The following is a 22,813-nucleotide window of genomic DNA, read 5'->3' as shown; positions in this document are numbered from 1 at the left end:
GGGGTGAAGCAGCACTGTGTTTGAGTGAGTTTTCAAAATGATTTCTCTTACGGAGTGTGCAATATTAGCGCCTCTCCAAATTATTAACATGCACATTTAATTTTTATTGGCCTTATCCTTTTCTATATAACAGGAATCAAAAGCAGACATTGAGTGATTGTTTCTTTCTATTCCTTTTCTTCCTTTTTTGAGGGGGGGGTGACCTGCAAATTTGAGCAACATTGTAAATTTCTGACAGACTGAATGTTTTTGAAATGAAAGCCTTAGAATTTCTTACACTTTTCATCATCACCATCAGGTCATGCACAATAACAAATAACACACATCTTTACACTACAATGGAACACATGTTTTATAATCCTGATAATTGTGTTCATATTAGTATAATCTTAGAAGGATTCTTGCAATAGCTTTACAAATGCACGCTATTTCATCCGGCTTAGCTTGATCTCTGCAGAAATGCACTTATTTCCTCTCCATCCCTTGAGTGCATGTTTTGTTCTTTTCAAAGTATATGATTTTGTTTACTTAAATATTTTCATATTCTTTGGCATCAGGAATCACTTAGACGGGATAGCTCCATTGTGGCGAGAGCGTGACCTTTCCAAAGGTACTCGTCTGTTATCTGTAAGACAAAGAGAAAAAGAACCAAAAACAGGGTGAGCTTTAGATCTCAGCTATTATACGATGTCAGGTCGAGAGAGGTTTTCAAATAGTCCTGAAAAATCACTTCAAATGAATATGTAAATAAGTAACAAGAAGCCCAGATCTGAGGAGTTCACGCTGCAGCTGCCAGGCTGAGTTCAAGAGTTCTGCAATCAGCAATAAATGACTTTTCTTGGTAAGTGAAGTCAGAGTGATACAAGAAATGGAAGAATTCTCTCAAGCACAGTCCCCTTGGAAATAGCAGGCGACAACAAAATTCCTTGGTAAAGACGTTAAATTGAAAAGATCTATGTACAGTGCCTTTTGTTGGAAAGCACTTCAATTCCCTTTGAGTGTTCAGTCTGTACGTTGGCTACCTCCAGAGGACATCAGCGGGGGCAGAGCACAATCGAGTTTTTATTTTTCACAATGATTGCAACATGTGGCAATCAAACCAGCTCCTGAGTCTTTGCCTGATTGTATGATGTAAACAAATTCAGTACATTATATAGTCATTATGGGAATGAATAATGAATAGGTCCCATTCCCCTCACCCGTCACAGGAAGAATAATCACTGTAGAGATAACTATTGGCACAAAGCTTGGAAAGCAAAGTTTAAAAGCATTGAAAGAAGTTGCTGAAAATAGTTTTAGTTTTAACAGGAAAAAGGTTTACAGCTCTGCATTGTGATGATCACTACTATGTTATTATCACCTCTGTTTTATGCTCAGCTTAAATGCAATTGATGTGGGTGAAAATCCCTTTCTGACAAAAGCATAATATACTTAGATTCTCTATTTAGAATGCGACTAGGTCCCTAGAAATAATGACAACCACCAGCACTTACATAAATGCTAACACTTTACACTCGTTAATTTGCTAATTCACACAACATCCCCAGGAGGTAAGCCCATTTCATTCTATCCTATTATCTCTGCTTTAGTGATGAAGGTTACACAGCAAATCAATGGTATGATGGGGGATTATAATGCAAAGTTAATGCCTAAATGTCAAGCTTGCTTTGTTCAGAGGCAGATGTTGGGGCCTCCCAAGCTACTCCTCATTTCCTCCGTAAAAGGATGAAGCCCAAGGAACACATCTTGCCTGTCCCCTGGGGAGGATGGACTGTGAGAAGTGCTGAGGTTTTGCCATGGTACCTTTCTCATCTGTATTAGTATCTCTTGACTGACTGCCGGTAGTCTGTGGTCAGTACACAGAGCAAAGCTAACTGGCCTCCATGACCTTGGCCTCATTAACACCACAGTATGAGTGCACTGAACCAACCAGCCATAAGCTTTAAAGTGCCTTATAATGGCAATAATATCACTGAGAGGTGAGAAAGAAAGAGGCATTTTCTCTATTCAGAGATATATCTGAGTGATGGATTATTTGCGTATCCTTTTAAAGATACCATTAAAAAAATCCATTATTTACTTTGTGATATGGGTCACAATTCAGCTAAAAATGTGAAGATAACATTCTGAGATAAAGGGTTTATTACTCATATGTCACTGGTTTGCATACAGATTGGTTTGGGATATCCTAGAAATCATTTAAAAATGAGATTATAATATAATGGTTACCACTGTATTGCTAGCATTTAAGCAGTCAGTGTTAAAGCTATCAGATATGAGAATGATGATACCATTCACAGAGGATTGTCCCAGCTCAAAAAAGGGATTGTGCTTTGGTGGTCCTATACACTAAGGTCAACTGGCATCTGCACTCACTCCAGGAATGCCACTGGCACCCCATATCATCACTCTCTGCCCACTGGATTCATAAGAAGTACCACATCCAAAAACCCAGCCTCACAGCATTAAATGATATGATGTGAGGATTCACATCAACTTGCCACTTATTGGTAGCATTTGTTGTGAGAAAATAAACTTTCAGGTCAAAATGAATTGGGGAAAGGACACTGAAGCTTTTGGAAGGCAGGATAAACACTGGTTCAGGGCCCAAATCCAGCTCTTGGCATACACAAAAGAGAATTATTCTACATTGCTTCCCTTCCTATCTCCTTCTCTTCCTTCCTTCTTTCTCTCTCTCTTTTTAATTTTTTTGGTACCTAACCAGCCCCTATGTTAATTAGATAATTACAAGAGGAAGCAATTCTGTAAAGGTTACCACTTATATTTTTGAAATGTCAATATACAACCTTGTTTATGAAAAAATGCCATTAGAAACAATGGCAGCAATGATTGATCTGGATTGTATGATTTATTTACAATTCTCTGTATTTATGTTAAAACTATTTTAGGTGCAAAACATATATATTTATACTCTAGACTTATATGGACCACGCCAGAAGTGCAATTTAGAGTATAACATGTTATATGCATATATAACATGAATATATATATGTTAATCTCTCTTCACATTCTAACAGCTTGAAATCTAATGATGACAACTTTTAATGCTTGAATTCGTGGCTTCTTTGAAGGACATTGAGAATCACTGAATTTTTTGAAGTACAACTTCTATATTTATACTATTAAATACTAATGTGCAAAAATCAGTGGCCTGACCCTCATAAGGTCAGGGCACATAGTTGGCATCAAATTTATGATAAAGGAACAAATGTTAGCTACTACTGCTGTCAGAGGCATGGAGTAATTTAGGTGATTGTGAGAGTGACTGCATTCCCTATTTGGAAACATAGGCGGGGGAAGTGGGTGCACATGTGATATGATTTCAGAGCTCCAGGAGACCCAGACTGAACCAAATTCACTTTTCTAATCAGTCTTATTCTCCCCAAACTACTGATAGTTTAGATGGCAAAAATAGGAGCCTCTTCACCAAAAAGTCAATAGTTTAAGACATATTTATTTACCTGAAATGATGGGGAGAGCTTTGTTAACAAGTAGTGGCTTCCTTTTCCAATTTGCCTATTGTCTTTTTGTAAATCAAAGAGAGGAAGATGGGGGGGTGGGTCTGTCTGTTTGTATACTTGTTGGGGATATTGTGCAATGAGATACAGGAAAACACTTTTCATTAGAGGATGGGGTGAACACGATTTGTCATAATCTTCCTTTGCTTCCATTTTCTTAATGCATATGAGGTAACATAGTAAATAAGAAAACCTAGAGAATCTAACGTATCCTCATGGTTTAAAGAACTCAATAAGGGATTCTATTGTTTGTAATCACAGGATTAATGCAGCAGTAAAGCCTGAGATGTCAGTCCTAAGATGTACCTTCCAAATCCACCATAGGTGGGTATGCATACCCTAACAAACAGATTCTCTTTGGTCATCAAAGACTTGTCTTTGAAATATGCTCCATGTGAAAGTGAAGAGATTCTGACATTATAGAGAGTGACCTGCTCATAGTGTGAAGTTGGAGAGAGGGACAGAGTTATGTGAAAATGTGCATTCCATGGAGGAAGGGTGGCCAAAACTAAAATAATATTCCAATCTGTCACCACAAAGAATATAAATACATGGCCCAGCTTTAACACGCTCCTGCACATTCTGAATATCAGGTTAACCAGCTCAAACCAATGTCAAAATGTCAAAGCTTTCCCCACTGTCATAAGAGCAAGAAGCATTCTGCTTTTTCTGAGCATAAATTGATTTGGCATTCATCTCAAAACCTTCCCAACTGAGTCCTGCAGTGAATGGATGAAACTCATTATTGTATTGCTCTAAAATTCATTCACGCAATTATTTATTCAGCAACTATGTACAAAGCACATCATCCATGAAATACCTGAATGTCACAAAATTTCAGATCCATAGGTAAATCTACATCACTAATTTCCTTCTTACTGAAAACTTTGTCAAGTGAAATGACTGAGGAATAAGCATATCATAGATAAAGCTTAAAACATGATGTAAGATAGACCAAAGGATTCAAGCCTGTGGTATGTAATCTGGGAATGTGCAATTAATCCTCTAGCAAAGTGAGTGTATGCCAAAGGTACGAGGCTGTGTCTTGTAATTGCATGAGTAGGTCAAGTTGGGATTGAAAACCTGTGATAAAAAGGCCACGTCCATTATTCATTTCCCTCTAGATTAGGTGTCCACCTGTCGTCTATGGAAGAACTGTTTCCTTCCTGGTGCTTCATAGGCATGTAGATGTATCAATGTTGAGCTAACATAATGCACTATACCTTCCCAGCAGGGTAACATAAAATAAATGTGTCTGGGATATACTGCACATTGTGTTACAAAATACCCCATTTTAATGCAAATTAGCTGGCCAGAAAACAAAGTAAAACAAACCCTCTGTAATTTACTGTGAGCTTTGTTTTCTCCAAAGCTCTTCAAAAGTGATGGTGTGGCAGAATGACCATCAATGGGTAGGTGCTGTTTCCAGCAAATAGAGCAGAGGACTGGGTTCATGCAGTTTAGGCTAAGAAAACTAAGAAAACTTGAGGTTGCTTCAGAAAATGTCTATTGAGTAGCTATTTGCATTCCAAATACTGATGAAAGATAATTTATTTTAGACTGTCATGCTGAAATCATCTCATATGAACTTACATTTTTTCCCCTTGTGTCCCATGATTCCAAAACTGTTTGATTTATGCTTTTTTCTGTGATTTTGGGATTCCTGAATTGATACAGTTTCTCACTCACTAGAAATGACTGGAAGGTGGCAGCTGAATTAGGCTTGGGCCCAATCTCCTGGTGGAGGACAGCCAATCACTCTATTAGTTGACCAGATTTGTTCTTTTCATTCTTACCAGAATAGTGTCTGTTTTTAAAAAAACAATATGTTGGGCTCAAACTATTTATGCAATTTGGTGTTCTACTTTTTCATTTAACATTTTATTGTAGAAATTTTCCATGTCATTAAATTTCTGAAACATGATATTGAAAACATGATTTTTAATAGCCACATATGCTTCTTTTATATTATATAAATATACTGCAATTTGGTTAACCATTTCTCTACTGCTGGACATTTAAGTTGCTCCCAATTTTTTCTATTATAAAAAGCCTCACAATGAACATTGTAGGGGAGCAGAATTTGCAACCCTAAAATGTGTCTCTTTGGCTTGTTTATTTTTAAGAACAAAAGACTCAGGAAGAAACACTGGCCTCCCTCCCCCAATTGCCTAAAAGAGTTTTAGAAGGTCTGTTCCAGGAAGGAGCTATCACCACAGACAACTCTAGCATAATACGAACTAGGTGTGGGAGACAGGGAGGAACCTAGCAAGGCCCATTTGATCAAAGTCCTCTCCATGTCTCGTTGTCTTGGCAAGGCATGGCAAACATTTGTTTACCAAACATTAGCTTTTCCGTCTCCATGTGAATTGCCTTCCTTCCCTTTGAAGTCTCAAACCACTACCCCCAACATCCTCCTTTGTCTTTAGCTGAAGATGGTATTTAACGGGGTGGCTTTGGCCATTTCGGTGAGTTACTCAGTTTTCCTGGGTTTCTCTCCTGTATACATGTTATTAAACTTGGATTTTCTCCTGCTTTTCTGTCTCATGTCATTTTAATTCTTAGACCAGCCAGAAGAACCTAGAGGGTAGAGGAATATTTCTTCCTTCCCTATAACATCCTTATAGTTATATCTTTATATAACACCACATGTGGAAGTGGCATTGTTAAATACGCAAAATTAAGTCCAAATTGTATTTCAGAATAGTTGTATTAATTTAAATCCAATTGGCAGTAAGTACATGAATTTGTCTCTCTTATCTCATTATTGGGTATTAATCTTTTAAAAATGTCCTAATGTGAAAAGTGACTAACAGCATCTGATTTGTTCTTTTTGCATTTCTTCAAATCCTAGTGAGGTGGAATTTTTCATATGTTATTATCAATCAATTTATATTTCTTCCTTAAAATGCTGGCCATGTCCATTGCTTATTAATCTATTTGGGTCTTAGGTTTTTGCATTTGTTTTTATTTTGAACTCTACACATTACAGATAGTAACCAATTGAAATATTTATTAAAACATTTTCCTTAGTTTGTTGATTGGCTGTTTATATGGTTTGTGTTGTGGGCTTTTAGAAACATATGCTATTATTTTTATGTAGCTGAATCTATCAATCTTTTACACTGTGATTTGTTCCTTTATTTTTAAGCTTAGGAAGTCCTTCTCTAGCCAGAAACATTTGATATACATTCAACTATATCTCTTTTTCTTCTTTAAGGTTTGATTTTTCTTTTTTTACATTTAAGCTTCCACATCGCTTGCTTGCTTTCTTTTTTTCTTGCAAAGAGGAAATGGGTTGTCCCAGTGCCATTTGTTGAATAATCATGAATTTCTAAACTGATTCATGATAGCTCTTTTATCGTACACTAAATTGTCTATACTAGGGTACATTTCTGTTCCATTGACCTAAGCATTTTTCCAACTATTTTTTGTGCCAATACCTTCTGATTTCATTATTTCAGTCTCAAAATATGTTTTACTATCTGGTGGAGATAATCCTCCATAATTTATATTTTCATTTCAAATATATTTTTAGGGCACATTTTGGAACTCTACATCACGCTATACTCACAAAACACCTTGAAAACAACACAGCTGGAAAAACAAACCCAATGGGTACTAACTAGGCTATCCTAATAAGGCTAGGCAAATGTCTATTTGTTGAGTGCCAGTGAGTCAAGAGACTCTAATGTCCCTAATGATGTTTTTAAGAGTTCTCCTCAGGTTCCTCATTTTCTTAAAGACTTAATAAGCCTCTTCGCCTGTCTTGTGATCACTTTTTCTGCTGGCTGACCACTTTTCTTCTGGAAATACAGCAAAGTCCAGCACTAAGGAAAAGAGCATCACCAATTCTACCTAGAGATTTTATAATACATTTATTCTCATTATTTTTGCCCTGTCAAAAATTTGAATAATTGGAATTAAATGTATAGTTTTGTTGGCTATTCATAAAGCCTAGTGTTTCTAGTTTGTAAACCTTATTTTCTCTAACGTTTTATAATATGTTTTACAAATTTGGTTTCCACTAGATACCACAGGTATTAAACTATATCAAATTATTTTATTCCAACAGAATTGTATACACAGGTTCTATACAAAAAATGCATGTCTAGAAGCCAATCAATTACCTCCATTTAACAATTAAATAGTTCTAGCCCTAGTCTAATCTCAAGGACATCGTAATATTCTTAAAAGTAGAAATAGGCCATGTTGTGTAATCTACATCCTTCATTACATGCAAATAAATCCATGTGAAGCAAACAGAAACCCAGATTACCATGGTATGTCAGGTTGGCGGAAGAAATGAAAGTTATTTTAACGAGGATGATAATGGAAAGCAATAATGTTAAAGTAGTTCAGAGGCTACTGTGACTATAGACACACAACTCCCATTAACTGTAATTGGAGTAAAGCACATGTAATGATAACAAAATAGACCCCTAAATGTCTTTCCAATTGGAAAATAAGCAAATACGTTCCAGGAAACAGCATGCTTTTGTGTGGAAAATACAGTATTCTAATTGAGATGCACAAATTATTTTCACATTGATATTGCTCAGGGTATGATGTTGGTATTCTTCCTATGCTTAGGAATGTAGATCTGCTAGAGGTAACATCTGTACAAAGAATGCCTTTCCTTTTTTCTTCTTAATGCTCAGCATTCGTTATGTTATTAAAGGAAAAGTCTCAATAGTTGCAATGGATTTATTAATTCAGTAGCTTGTTATCAGCATGAAACTCTGCTGTGCTAGGGGAAAAACAAATTATATTTCGCAAAACTGCAGTAGTGAGATTAAATCACTTTTCTATATTTCACTTTCTTCTTATCCTCCCTGCCAGGTAGTAACTCTACTTTCTATCTCTATTATGAACCTAATATTTTGCAAACTATCAAGTCTTGTAGTAATATAAAGGTACATTATCAAACAAACTCAATTATGGCAACTTTAGGAAGATTGAAATATGTGATAAAAGTAAAACCACATAATACAATAATATTACTTCAAGGCATTAAAAACCTAATCCACATTAAGCTACAAATGTAGAAAATATGCAATACGTACTTTTATTTATCATACACATATTTTCGTAACATGTACAACCAACTTCTTGGGATTTTAAATGACTCACATTTACATAATTGATAACGAGTATTTCAAGGGATTTTAGAAAAGTATGGCTCAGAAAAAAATAAAATCAGTATATCATTCAGTATTTCCACTGCCACAGAGCTTGCTATTGATTATCTTTGGACTCAATGTCAAAGCCAGTGAATAGATGTTTTTTAACTGTCCTTGGTTTTGTACATTAGCCACGCATTATGTTTGCTTCTTTACTGGGAAATGCAATTGGGCCCTAAGACAAATTTTATCTCTATGAGGTTGAAAGTCTGATGACGAGGCCTGCATATCTGGAAAATATGGGAAAAGGTGACAAATAAAAATATGAATCATGTTAGAAAATAGGTGGAAAAGCTCCCACATAAAATATATATATGAAACTTATGTTGACGAGCAAACAAAAAGAAACCACACAAACTACAACAGAGCCGCTCAGGTGTCTATCACAGTGGATTACACATAGTGGTTTCTCAGAAACTGTCTTTTTGATTAAGTAATCATCCAAACACTAGCAATGAATCAGGAACTGATCCCGCAATTCACCTTCCACTGTACTGCTTATACACAGGGAATATACTTTGCCATTAATATAAGGAAAGGAAAAGAAACCCTCCCTCCCTCCTTCCTTCTTTTCATTCACCCAGAAGTTTTTACTGCATAAACTATCTGCAGAGTACCATAATAGGCACCCTAATAAGTTATTAGGGAGGAAAAGATAAATGTACAAACAACTACAACATAAAACTAATTATATGTCTATTACAGCATCTATTACACTCTAAGTACGACGGAGGTTCAGAGTAGAGAAAAATCATATCCCTTGAGTGCAGGAGCTGAGGTCAGGGAAAACTTCATCTCAGTTAGGCCTTAAAAGATAGGTAGGATTTCAACGCGAAGAAACAGAAATATAGCTGTTACTTTTTGATTAGAAAAAATGAGTTCTAGTTCTTCATGTTGCTGACTATTTAATTATCAAATTTTTCCTATTTGGGGAGCATGAAAAGCAATGGATGTATAAAGGGAGAATCAGAATGTCTATACATATTTAATCTCTTTTTTCTAGGAAGGGGAGGAAAATAATGAAAGGAAATGCAGTGGACTGGCCAGATTCATAGTGATAGCTATTTCCATAAACATGTGATTTTAGTTTTAATGGTACTTTTAAAAACAATCCTTAATGATTTACAGGGAAGACAGCAGTTCTGTTTCAAAACAAACAAACAAACAACCCAGAAAAAATAAAACAAAAATACTCAGCAGCAGTGGGGCCCTCTGGAATCATCTGGTTAGGCTCTATTATTGAAGCCTAGATAGCACTATCAAGAGTGGCAGGAGAAGAGTTGATGAACGCATACATAGATTGCAGTGACCTGGGCCAAGAGTACTTGGCAAGATGAGAGCTTGAGCAACCATTTGGGTTGGTACAGATAAACTAGCTGTTAAATGGCACTGTGGATACAGAGTCAATTCATTCCTATCACCTGTCGACTCTGTGCCTTTCTATTCCACGTGTGACATAGATCCCTATGACTAAGAATATTAGGCATCAGCCATTTCTCTAACTTTGATCAGATGATGGACAATCCTCTGTCATTTTCCGTGGCAGTTGTTTGCGATCTGCCTGAGCTTTGCTGCTGATATGCTGACCTAGAAGATAGTTACCTGTCATTTGCTTTTGTTTCTTAATCACTCTAAGACTATATATCTATTCTTTTTGTTTTTAATATGTGCAACCTATCTCTTGGGTCTGGGCTACCTACTTCTTGCTGATGATGGAAGTTTTAGAGTAGTCAGCCCAACTCTGTAGCTTCAGTAGCCCCAAGTACTCTGGGGTTATGTAAGTTCGCTGGCTTCTATAGCAAAGCAGAAATGGCAGGCCTTCCCCTGCAGGATGCCTCCATATTCCAAAGGACTGGATCACAAAAATATACCAATGGCTATGATTTGGAGGAGATAAGATATTAATCTACAACTTACAATGTGCGATCCTCTAAACAGGTGCTTCCCATTAGTAGTGTTCCCCATGCTAGCCTGTGCTTAATTACTTAACCAGTTGGATGGACAAAGGCAACCTGTATGGTTAATATCACAGACACTTTAGCAGCTGCCAGTGCCATTGTTTTAAAATATAAACTGTCCCTTAAGGTAGAAGCCAGTCAGCAGTTGTTTTAAATATGAGCAATTAGGACAGAGTTAAAACACAGCTTCTCAATGTCATATTCATAACTGACAGAAGTTCCTTTGTAATTTTAGTGTCTAAGGCAATCTATGCACAACCCAAGCGCAGGCTGAGCCTATAGATGAGTAAAAACGGCTACTCACTAGCAACTTGCCTCTCATATAAGAAGTCTCAAAGAACTTTTCCTGATTTTTAAGTCTCCTGGAACAAAGCCAGTCCTCACATTATAAGACAAATGTATAAATATGGATGGCTGTACATTGATGTTCTTTGCAGCCTTATTTACATTGGTGAAAATTGTAAATAGTCTACATGTCCATCATGGGATTATATAAATAAAGGATGGGACCCACATATACTGGGATACTATGCAGCCATTCTAAAATATCATATAGATCTATATGTGCTTGACAGAAAGAAGTCTACATTATAAAGTAAAAAAGGCAAGTTAAAAAAGAGCGTATCATATTCTTATATTTGAAAAAATACAATTTTTAGAAGTTTGGAAAGATATATACCAATAAAAACAGTGGTTATCTCTGAATGGTGGGGTCATGATTTTTTTCTTTTTTATATTTTTCCATGTTTGAATTTTTGGCATTGAGCATTATTAACTTGGCAAATTAGGGAAACAACCTAAGTAGGATGTTAAATTTTCAGTCTTCAGACAAAAAGCATTTACTGTTCTCAACTTAAAGAAAGTACAGTCTAGGATTCAATAATCTCTGAATTAATTCCTTGTTGATTATACCATCAGTAAGTACATTATAATGGAAAGAAAAAAAAAGAAATCAAGTACCATTTTCTGCCCTGCTTAAACAAGAGCTACAGAATGTTCCCCGATCAGAAAGAAATGGCTTATAAGTCTGCTGGTTGTAGAGCACAGACAAATTTGTCTTCATACACTGTTGTCATTTATAAATGTATTTCACGAATCTTAGATTCTAAATTCTAAAAGTTCTAGTCTTAAGAAGTGAACCTAGACATTCTCTCTCTCCAAAAAGATGGGTAAACATTCAGAAAGATAAAGGAGGCACATCGTGACATCATCTGGAGAGTTTTACTTCAACGATAAAATCAAATGAGACTTCAAATTTGCTTTGCAGCAACATGTTACCTGCAAAAGACAAATTAAAAATAAAGTCTGTCCTTTGATGGTAAACGATATTGACCATTTCAGCAAGCTACGCATACTGGGTTATTCTCCCTGGTTAATGCACGCAGTGTTGGGGTAGGGAGTAGAAACTTGGCCTTAAGCGTTATACTCTTTCTTACCCCCATTTGTACATATGACGATGGAGTCAAGTAAAGCTGACTTGTATACGTTGTCTTTGAACTTACTAATGTAGATTACTAGACACATTTTCTGTAATAAAACAGGCCACCCTCACATTTATATATTTGTACAAGGAACCTTTCTAAACACCAATTCCCTTTTCTGCAAAATGAGGATAATAATAGTCTTTACATTGTAGGGAGTTAAAAGAATTAAATGAGATAATCTAGTACCTGGCCCATAATAATCTTCTGATACTTGTGAAACACACACACACACGAATCAGTCAACAATCCTCAAGCAAAAAGTGGTTTCTATCTCTAATGGTTATCCATGATTTTGTATTACAGACAGATCAAAGTTCTCAGTGTATGACCATATGGGTTCAAATCTTTGTTCTGTCATTGAGTAGCTATGTTTTCCTAAACTTATTTTCTCCTTTGTGAACATGAAAATAATATTTAAAGACCTACTTAAGGTAGTTACAAGGACTAAATGAGGCGATAATGTAAAAGGACGAGAATGATACCTGATATAGAGTAAAAGCTTAACTTTTTTGTTGTTGTTTTTGGTGAGGAAGGTTGTCCCTGAGCTAACATCTGTTGACAATCTTCCTCTTTCTGCTTGAGGAAGATTGTCCTTGAGCTAACACCTGTGCCAACCTGCCTCTATTTTTTGGATGTGGGACACTGCCACAGCATGGCTTGATGAGCAGAGAGTAAGTTTACACCCAGGATCCAAACCTGTGAACCTCGAAGCAGGGTGCGTGAACTTAACCACTATGCCACTGGGCCAGCCCCAATGCTTAACGTTTTCTATATTTCATATTATAAGAGTCACATTGCGAAGATTTCAACATCAAGATCTTATTATACTTTTTAAAGTCTAGACAGCCTCATATGGAGACTATGACATGTTTTAGCCACTTTAGGGACAATGGGATAAGATGCAAACAGATGTTTATAAAAGTCTTTTTCAGATTAGCCTATAAAAACAAAGACTTAATAAAGATAAGGCAGGAAATCAGAATTTATCAAGGTTCTGACTTTTTATTTATTTCACAAGTCATCATGGGCTGGGGTATTTTTATGCCCTTGGGAAGCAATGAAAATCTTTTATAGCAATTTACTTTTCTTATTGTCACCCAGTGGGTAGAGAAATGTTGCCAGACTGCTTTCTATTGCTTCTCTGCTTTAGGATTCCAGTTGTCTGGACAGATTTGTCCCCTAGGGTAGAAAGAGATTATTTCTAGAGATTCTAGCCTGGCTTGGATGATGCATCTAGTAAAACCAGTCACTCATTTTTTTCTAGGACAGCAGATTTTTTTCTAGGACAGCTGACCTTTAATTTGGTTTCCTGAGTAGACCTATTCACTGGAAAGAGAGAGCCTTGCCGTCATAACCAGGGTCTCTTCCTATGTCAGGTATACTTCCCTCTGTCCAAAAACTGGCCTGCAATTTATTTCAACAATCCTTTCTTGAACACTGACTATGTGCCTGCCAGAGATAAATGAACCAGTCTCTTCTTTCAAGGTATGTACCATGTAGTCATTGTGGCCTTTTGGTTTAAAAATTAGTCTGATGAGATGTGTTAGGGATTCTTCTGTAGTCTGCTACACAGTTCTCAGGGAGTCAGTTTTAGAATCTAGATTATATTATATCCCCTGATACAAAAATGAAAGGTCTCAGCCCCTTGCCTCATGATATTCCCACTTAAATAGGGGTAGCATATAAAGATAATTAGAATACAGTTACAGTGAGTACTGTGATTAGGGGTATATTCTTCAAGAGCACAGAAAAGGACCGCTTAGCCAAGCCTTAGGGGAAGGATCTCTGGGAAGGCTTTCTAGTTGATTCTGAAAGAATGAGGATGAATTAGCGTGGAGGAAAAGTATATTCCAGGGAAAGGAGACACCGTGAGGAAAGGGAGAGAAGAGATGAGAAAAAAAAATATGTGTGTGACTATAAGCAAATCAGTGTTGATTAAAGGTAGGGGACTATGGGCTCTGAGGCTAGAGAAGTAACATCCAGATCACAGATGGTCACATGCCATTTTAAGGCTCTTGGACTTTAGATGTGCAACAGGGAGTGAAATTATAAGATAGTTTGATGATCATGCAGTGGATTGGCTTAAAGGGGACAAGATAAGAATTAGGGATTAATTGGATACGGAGAATAGAGAAGGAGTCCAAGACAACTCCTAAATTTCCAGTTTATACATTTGGGAGAACGGTGGGTCCATCAACTAAGATAGGGTATACAGGAGGAGCAGTTGCATTCAAAGAGGATACTGAGCTCAGTTTGAGATTTTCAAGTTGGAGATACCTTTAAGATATTCAAGTGGAGGTGTCCAGCAGGCAGTTAAATATTATAACACTGAGGTTCAAGGGAGAGGCTCGGAAAGAGTACGAGAAACTTGGGAGTCTCATCATATAGGTGGTAACTGAAGCCATCACTCAGGAAAATATGTAGAGTGAGAAGAGCAGTGGGCTGATGATCAAATCCTGGTAAACACTGATATTTAAGAGATGAGCATAGGAAGAGGAGTTCGTGAGGAAAACAGACAGCAAATATTCAGAAAGGTACAGAATGAAACATTAGAACACCCGTTATGGAAGCCAAGGGAGTAGATATTTTGAAAAATGGAGCAAGCAATAATATCAAATGCTGTAGAAAGATGCAGTAAAATAAAGACAGAAAACTATCAGCTTTAGAAATATGAAGGTTATTAGAGACCTTAATGAGAACAATTTCAGTGAAATAAGGGGAGCAGAAGCCATATTGCAAAAGGTTGAGGAGTAAGTGGAGGCAATGAATATAACTTATACTTGCATTTCCCATGACCCTGAAAGAGGTGATATTTTCACAGAGCAAAACCAGTTATCTCAGGTCATTGTGCCTGAAATGCCCAACACCACTTCTAGCTGAAACTGTCCTGCTCACAGTTTTTTACTTAGGAAGCAGCACTGAATAGGCTTTTTCTTTTTCTTTCCTAACAGAAGCCACTGAATGGACCACGATAGACATCTGGCCCTCTCAAGGGCAGCCAATCCATAGGCTGGCTAGTAACACATGACATGCCTGGTGATGAAAGGCACTACTCAACAAGGTAATAAACCAGTTGAAAGAGAAATAGAAAAGAAGGAAGAGACACACAAAAGGAAGTGAAACCCATTTTGTTTCTTAAGGTGTCCTGAGTAAATTTCTGTTCTAAAAGAGCCCAATATAACAAAGACATGAATTACACAATCTGATTCCTAATGTTGGGGCTAACTGCATTCAAAAATTAGTCAGCAAAGCTCACTAGGCCGTAATTTCTTAAAGCAGGATATATTTAAAGTTTTGTGTTTTCATTTTTATGTAAAAAATATTAACATAAGCATATTCTGTATCATCACCTTATAGGAAACTAGTGTATTGCTCATGGATCTATATATTTGTTTTTGTACTACCTGAAAGCCAAGCAACATCAAAGTATACTGAATTAAGGAAAGTTTCATAATATGATGAAAGAAAATTTTTTAGAGTTGAGTCATCCCAGAGTGTGATACTATTTCACACCATAGCATAGGTAAGCTGGACATATAAGGAACTGTGACAAAGAAGGCAGTACCATCTTCACGGTGTGAGCAGACACACAATGGAATGTAGTCTTTGTGGACCAACTTGCAACTGTTCATTAGCTGTAAATAGAGGGTTAAATGTGCACTGAATGATTTTTTTCCTTCCTGATTCCAGCAATAAGTGGATTAAATATCCATATTATGAAGATTTCAATCCTAGCCTTATCTTCATGTGAGCAAGGCAACTTTACAAAATTATCAAGTTGACACTCTATTAAAACTGGAATTTGAGAGTTGCTCAATACCAGAGTTTTCATTCAATGTGGAGTCTGATGATCTTGAGTTAGATGATAACCCCTTGAAGTTTTTAATACCATTTTGTCCAGTCTACTTATACAACAGAGATTCTCTGCATTAGTATTAATGAGGTCAAAATACATAACTGGCTCCTAAGCTAAATCGTTCTACTATTAAATCTAGCATTAGTAGACATTAAATTAACGTTAATTTTATTTTTGTCTGTTTTATAAAAAATGTTAAATCATAAGGAGTTTATGCCTATTTTTATATTTGTCGATATTTAAGTAACAATATATTAAAAATAGTTTTAAGTCAATTATCAGAGACCCAAAAGAATTAGATTCCCATTAAAATGAATCTACAGATTCCTTTTACTACTACTAAAATTTGAGAAACAAGGCTCTGGCTAGACTCCTCACTATACCGAGACTTTCCTCCATTCAAGTCATCCTCTAGCCTGCCTTTCTGAGCAGTCTTCCCAAAGACACCCTACTCCCCAGCTCAAAAGGCTGCAGTGGATTTAAAACAAGACTAACTTGGCTCAACTCTAATTTGAAATGGTGAAAAAAAAAGATGAAACGACAATAAAAATTGCAACAAGTTAACTTCCAAAAGGACTTTGGAGGGCTCATAGATTAAAATTCACTGCAAGATAAGGCATATGAAGATAAAAGTGAGCAGAATCAGTCTAAAGGAAGTAGCTGGGGGGGTTTGGCTATATGTATAATAAATTTGGCTCTAAAATTTGTGGCAGCTAAAAAAGTAAAGGAGAAATTTGTGAATTACATACTTTCTGTTTTTGTTGTGGTTTTTTTTACACAAACCACACTCTATCCAATCGTATTTTCCCCTATTCTCTATGACTCACCCTTGAATCTAATTAGGTTGGCTTCATAACGGTTCCAGGAACACACCTATACATCTTCCAGATTGTTGCTTATGTGCCCACCTCTGCCTTCTCCCTTCCCTCTATTAAAGTCTACCCATCCTTTAAGCCCAGTCCAAATCCCACCTCCCTGACCCCTCTGGCCTTCATTGATCTTTCTCTCCCCTGGACTCCAATAGCACAAATTTGGCTTGTACCACAAAATTCAGCTTGTAATTTTAGCCAGTTTCACACTTTTCACTACCATTTCATGTATTACCTTTCCAAGATGATAGTTCCAAGATAGCAGTGAATGTCTCTTCTATCTCTTTTTTAGCCTTCTCAATACTAAACAGCCATTCAGTATATAACTGTTGGTTCTTTCTCTGAACAAAACTTTTATGAGGATGTATAGACATAAATATGTCATTTGTTCCCATATACACATATTTGTATGGGTCAATACATAGTTTACAAATTCTACCTTATCTTTTCAATACCTTCTTTTACTATGGGTCTAATTGTGAATCACTGAAATTGGTTCTGGAGATAGCTTTGTGTTTTTAGGGGAATCGAGGAAAAAAGATAATATATATGGTTAGATTGTGAAGCAGTACATAAAATGACATATAGCAGCCCTGAGAGCTCCAATGTTGACCACATAAAAACAGACAATGACTTGAAGGGAAAGATACTTCCTTAGAAGACTCTCTTCTGACCAAGCACATTACAATCTCATTCTGAGAGGCTCTATTTTATCCTATTCTGAGCACTAGTCACAAAATACAATAACTATAAATATCAGAATTTCAAGACCAAGGCAGAAAATTTGTATGTATTGCCGCTAAAAGAGTCTCTATCAGGATTATTTAACTGCCTTTTGAAAGATACTCCAGTAGTGAATCCTTTCTTATAGATTAGAAAAACTAGATCATTTAGAAAAATACAATTTCTATAAGTATAAAATGTTAGAAGTGTGTGGGGCTCCTGCCGTGGAGAGACTAGGTCCACTTCAGGAGGTTGGGGCAGCAGACGAGGCAGGACTGTGTTGACTGTGTGTGTGGACCTGTGGGCGGCAGGGTTGTCAGCTGCAGAAGACTTGCGCTTCTCAAAGACCCACATAAGGGGTTTGCCCCAACTTCCAAAGCCTGAAACAATTGGGTGCTCCTGTGCCTGAGGCCAGCCCCAGCCAGCTGCAATCCTCAGAGAGCTGACAAGAGACCTAAAGGCTGGAGGCTTATAGCCATTGTAAGCCCCTGAGACTAAGAACCTGCCACGCTGGGGGCCTACTCACTTAAAAGAAATACTGCAACACAAATGTGGTATTAGAACTTGCAGCCAACTGTACTGGGGCTCCCCACACCTAATAAAGAGACTGAAGGGCCCACAACAATTACAAGCAGCTGAGCATTACTCCAGCTGGCCAGGAGCATAACTCGGCCTCTCTGGGCGCCTACAGGGAAAGCAAACAGGCCACAACAGAAGGACACACGTAGCCCACATAGGGGTCACCCCTGGAACATTGAGAACTGAGGGAAGCACACGGCAGGCCTCCTAAGCCATCACTTATATAAAGTCACTTATCCAAGAGCAGGAGACGTAGCTGACCTACCTAATACGTAGACACAAGCTCAGGGAAAGAGGCAAAATGAGGAGGCAAAGGAATACATTCCAAGCAAGGGAACAGGACAAAACGCCAGAAAAGGAACTAAGTGAAACAGAAATGAGCAACCTACCCGACAGAGAGTTCAAACAAAGAGTGTTAAGGATGCTCACTGATCTGGGGAGAAGAATAGATGAACTCAGTGAGAATGTCAACAAAGAAATGGAAGATATAAAAAAGAACCAATCAGAAATGAAGAATACAATACTGGAAATGAAAAATTCACTAGAGGGACTCAAAAGCAGAGCAGAAGATACAGAAGAATGGATGTGCGAGCTGGATGAAAGACTAGAAGAAATTACCCAAGCTGAACAGGTAAAAGAGAAAAGAATTAAAAAGAGTGAGGCCAGTCTAAGGGACCTCTGGGACAACATCAAGCGCACTAACATCTGTGTTATAGGTGTCCCGGAAGGAGAAGAGCGACACAAAGGGGCAGAGAATCTATTTCAAGAAATAATAGATGAAAACTTCCTTAACCTAAGGAAGGAAACAGACATCCAGGTACAGGAAGCACTGAGAGGCCCAAACAAGTTAAACCCAAAGAGGCCCACACCAAGAGACATCATAATCAAAACGTCCAGAATTAAAGATAAAGAGAGAATCCTAAAAGCCACAAAGAAAGACAAGTTACATACAAAGGAAACCCCAGAAGGCTATCAGCTGACTTCTCAGCAGAATCCTTACAGGCTAGAAGAGAGTGGCATGATATATTTAAAGTGCTAAAAGGAAAAAATTTACAGCCAAGAATACTCTACCCAGCAAGGTTATCATTTAAAATGGAAGGAGAGATCAAAAATTTCCCAGACAAGCAAAAATTAAAGGAGTTTGTCACCAAGAAACCAGTGCTACAAGAAATGTTAAAGGGACTGATTTAAGGGGAAAAGAGAAGACCACAAATAGGAAAAATTATCTATTTCCATGATAAGAGGGTAATGGATACAAATGCACAAAAAAGAGGTTACATATGATATCAAAAACATAAAAGGAGGGAGGAGGGGAGTTAAAGAGTAGAGCTTTCAGACAGAGGTCGAACTAAAGAGACCATCAGTTCTGTATAGAAGGAGAAAGGAACAGAGAAGGACTACTAAAATACTGAGGAAAAAAAAATTAAAAAATGGCAGTAAGTACATACTTATCAATAGCTACTTTAAACGTCAATGGACTAAATGCTCCAATTAAAAGGCAGAGGGTGGCTGATTGGATAAAACAACAAGACCCATATATATGCTGCATACAAGAGACACACTTCAGACCTAAAGACACTCACAAACTGAAAGTGAAGGGATGGAAAAAGATACTCCACGCAAATGGCAATGAAAAGAAAGCTGGGGTAGCAGTACTCACATAAGACAAAATAGACTTTAAAACAAAAACTGTAAAGAGAGACAAGAAAGGGCATTACATAATGATCAAGGGAACAATCCAACAAGAGGATATAACACTTGTAAATATCTATGCACCCAATGTAGATGCACCTAAATATATAAAGCAATTATTAACAGACATAAAAAGAGAAATAGACAGTAACACAATAATAGTAGGGGACTTTAACACTCCACTTACACCAATGGATAGATCATCCAAACAGAAGATCAATAAGGAAACATTGGCCTTAAACGACACACTAGAACAGATGGACCTAGTAGATATATACAGAGCATTCCATTCAAAAACCGAAGACTACACGTTCTTTTCAAATGCACATGGAACATTCTCCAGGATTGACCACATATTAGGCCACAAAACGTCTCCATAAATTTAAGAAGATTGAAATAATACCAAGCATCTTTTCTGACCACAATGGTATGAAACTAGAAATCAACCATAGGAAGAAAATCAGAAAAGCCACAAATACGTGGAGATTAAACAAAATGCTACTGAACAACGACCGGGTCAACGAAGATAGCAAAGAAGAAAGCAAAAAATACCTGGAGACAAATGAAAATGAACATACGACATGCCAGAATTCATGGGATACAGCAAAAGCGGTTCTAAGAGGGAAGTTTATAGCAATACAGGCCTATCTCAACAAACAAGAAAAATCTCAAATAAACAATCTAACGATGCACCTAAAGGAACTGGAAAAAGAAGAACAAACAAAGCCCAAAATCAGTAGAGGAAGGGAAATAATAAAAATCAGAGCAGAAATAAATGAAATAGAGACCAAAAAGACAATAGAAAAAATTAATAAAACCAAGAACTGGTTCTTTGAAAAGATAAACAAAATTGACAAACCTTTAGCTAGACTCACCAAGAGAAAAAGAAAGAAGGCACAAATAAGTAAAATCAGAAATGAAAGAGGAGAAATTACAACAGACACCTCAGAAATACAAAAGATTATAAGAGAATACTATGAAAAGCTATATGCCAACCAATTTGACAATCTGGAAGAAATGGATAAATTCTTAGACTCATATAACCTTCCAAAACTGGATCCAGAAGAAGTAGAGAATTTGAATAGACCAATCACCAGTAAGGAGATCGAAACAGTAATCAAAAATCTCCCCAAAAAGAAAAGTCCAGGACCAGACAGCTTCCCTGGTGAAGTCTACCAAACATTCAAAGAAGACTTAATACCTATCCTTCTCAAACTCTTCCAAAAAACGGAGGAGGGGGGGAAGCTCCCTAACTCATTCTATGAAGCTGACATAACCCTGATACCAAAACCAGACAAGGACAACACAAAAAAAAGAAAATCACAGGCCAACATCACTGATGAACATCGATGCAAAAATCCTCAACAAAATAGTAGCAAATCGCATACAACAATACATTAAAAAGATTATACACCATGATCAAGTGGGATTTATTCCAGGTATGCAGGGATGGTTCAACATTTGCAAATCAATCAACGTAATACACCACATTAATAAAATGAAGAATAAAAATCACATGATCATTTCAATAGATGCAGAGAAAGCATTTGACAAGATACAGCATCCGTTTATGATAAAAACGCTGAATAAAATGGGGATAGAAGGAAAGTACCTCAACATAATAAAGGCCATATATGACAAACCCATAGCTAATATCATCCTCAATGGTGAAAAACTGAAAGCTATCCGTCTAAGAATAGGAACCAGACAAGGATGCCCACTCTCACCACTCTTATTTAACAAAGTACTGGAAGTCCTAGCCGGAGCAATCAAGCAAGAAAAAGAAATAAAAGGGATCCAAATTGGAAAGGAAGAAGTGAAACTGTCACTATTTGCAGATGACATGATTTTATATATAGAAAACTCTAAAGAATCCACCAGAAAACTTTTAGAAGTAATAAACGAATACGGTGAAGTTGCAGGATACAAAATCAACATACAAAAATCAGGTGCATTTCTATACACTAACAATGAAGTAGCACAAAGAGAAATTAAGAATACAATCCCATTTACAATTGCAACAAAAAGAATAAAATATCTAGGGATAAACTTAACCAAAGAGGTGAAAGAGTTGTACACCGAAAACTATAAAACATTGCTGAAAGAAATTGAAGAAGACACAAAGAAATGGAAAGATATTCCGTGCTCTTGGATTGGAAGAATTAACATAGTTAAGATGTCCATACTTCCTAAAGCAATCTATAGATTCAATGCAATCCCTATCAAAGTTCCTACAACATTTTTCACAGAAATAGAACAAAGAATTCTAAAATTTATATAGGACAACAAAAGACCCTGAATAGCTAAAGGAATCCTGAGAAAAAAGAACAAAGCTGGAGGGATCACACTCCCTGATTTCAAAATATACTACAAAGCTATAGTAACCAAAACAGCATGGTACTGGCACAAAAACGGACACACAGATCAATGGAATAGAATCGAAAGCCCAGAAATAAACCCACACATCTATGGACAGCTAATCTTTGACAAAGGAGCCAAGAACATACAATGGAGAAAAGAAAGTCTCTTCAACAGATGATGTTGGGAAAACTGGATAGCCACATGCAAAAAAATGAAAGTAGACCCTTACCTTACACCATATACAAAAATTAACTCCAAATGGATTAAAGACTTGAATGGAAGACCTGAAACCATGAAACTTCTAGAAGAAAACATAGGCAGTATGCTCTTCGACGTCAGTCTTAGCAACATATTTTCAAGCACCATGTCTGACCGGGCAAGAGAAACAATAGAAAAAATAAACAAATGGGACTACATCAAACTAGAAAGCTTCTGCACAGCAAAGGAAACCATCAGCAAAACGAAAAGACAACTTAACAATTGGGAGAAGATATTTGCAAACCATACATCTGATAAGGGCTTAATCTCCAAAATATATAAAGAACTCATGCATCTCAACAACAAAAAAA

General features: G+C 36.9%; 1 protein-coding gene across 2 annotated transcripts in view; it reads right to left on the bottom strand.

The window, feature by feature from the left end:
• Positions 1 to 255: 255 nt before the first annotated feature.
• Positions 256 to 22,813, bottom strand: part of DIAPH2 (diaphanous related formin 2) — an 836,961-nt gene continuing 814,403 nt past the window's right edge. For both annotated transcript variants that reach the window (XM_058536305.1, XM_058536306.1), the window contains one exon: positions 256 to 625. In XM_058536305.1, the coding sequence (XP_058392288.1) occupies positions 561 to 625 (65 nt within the window). In that variant the 3' untranslated portion in view covers positions 256 to 560. The remainder of the gene's footprint in view (positions 626 to 22,813) is intronic.

Source organism: Diceros bicornis, chromosome X, assembly GCF_020826845.1.
Source record: "Diceros bicornis minor isolate mBicDic1 chromosome X, mDicBic1.mat.cur, whole genome shotgun sequence".
Lineage (NCBI taxonomy): Eukaryota > Metazoa > Chordata > Mammalia > Perissodactyla > Rhinocerotidae > Diceros > Diceros bicornis.
Note: the sequence above shows the minus strand (reverse complement) of the source record. Positions and strands in the feature narration are given on the sequence as shown.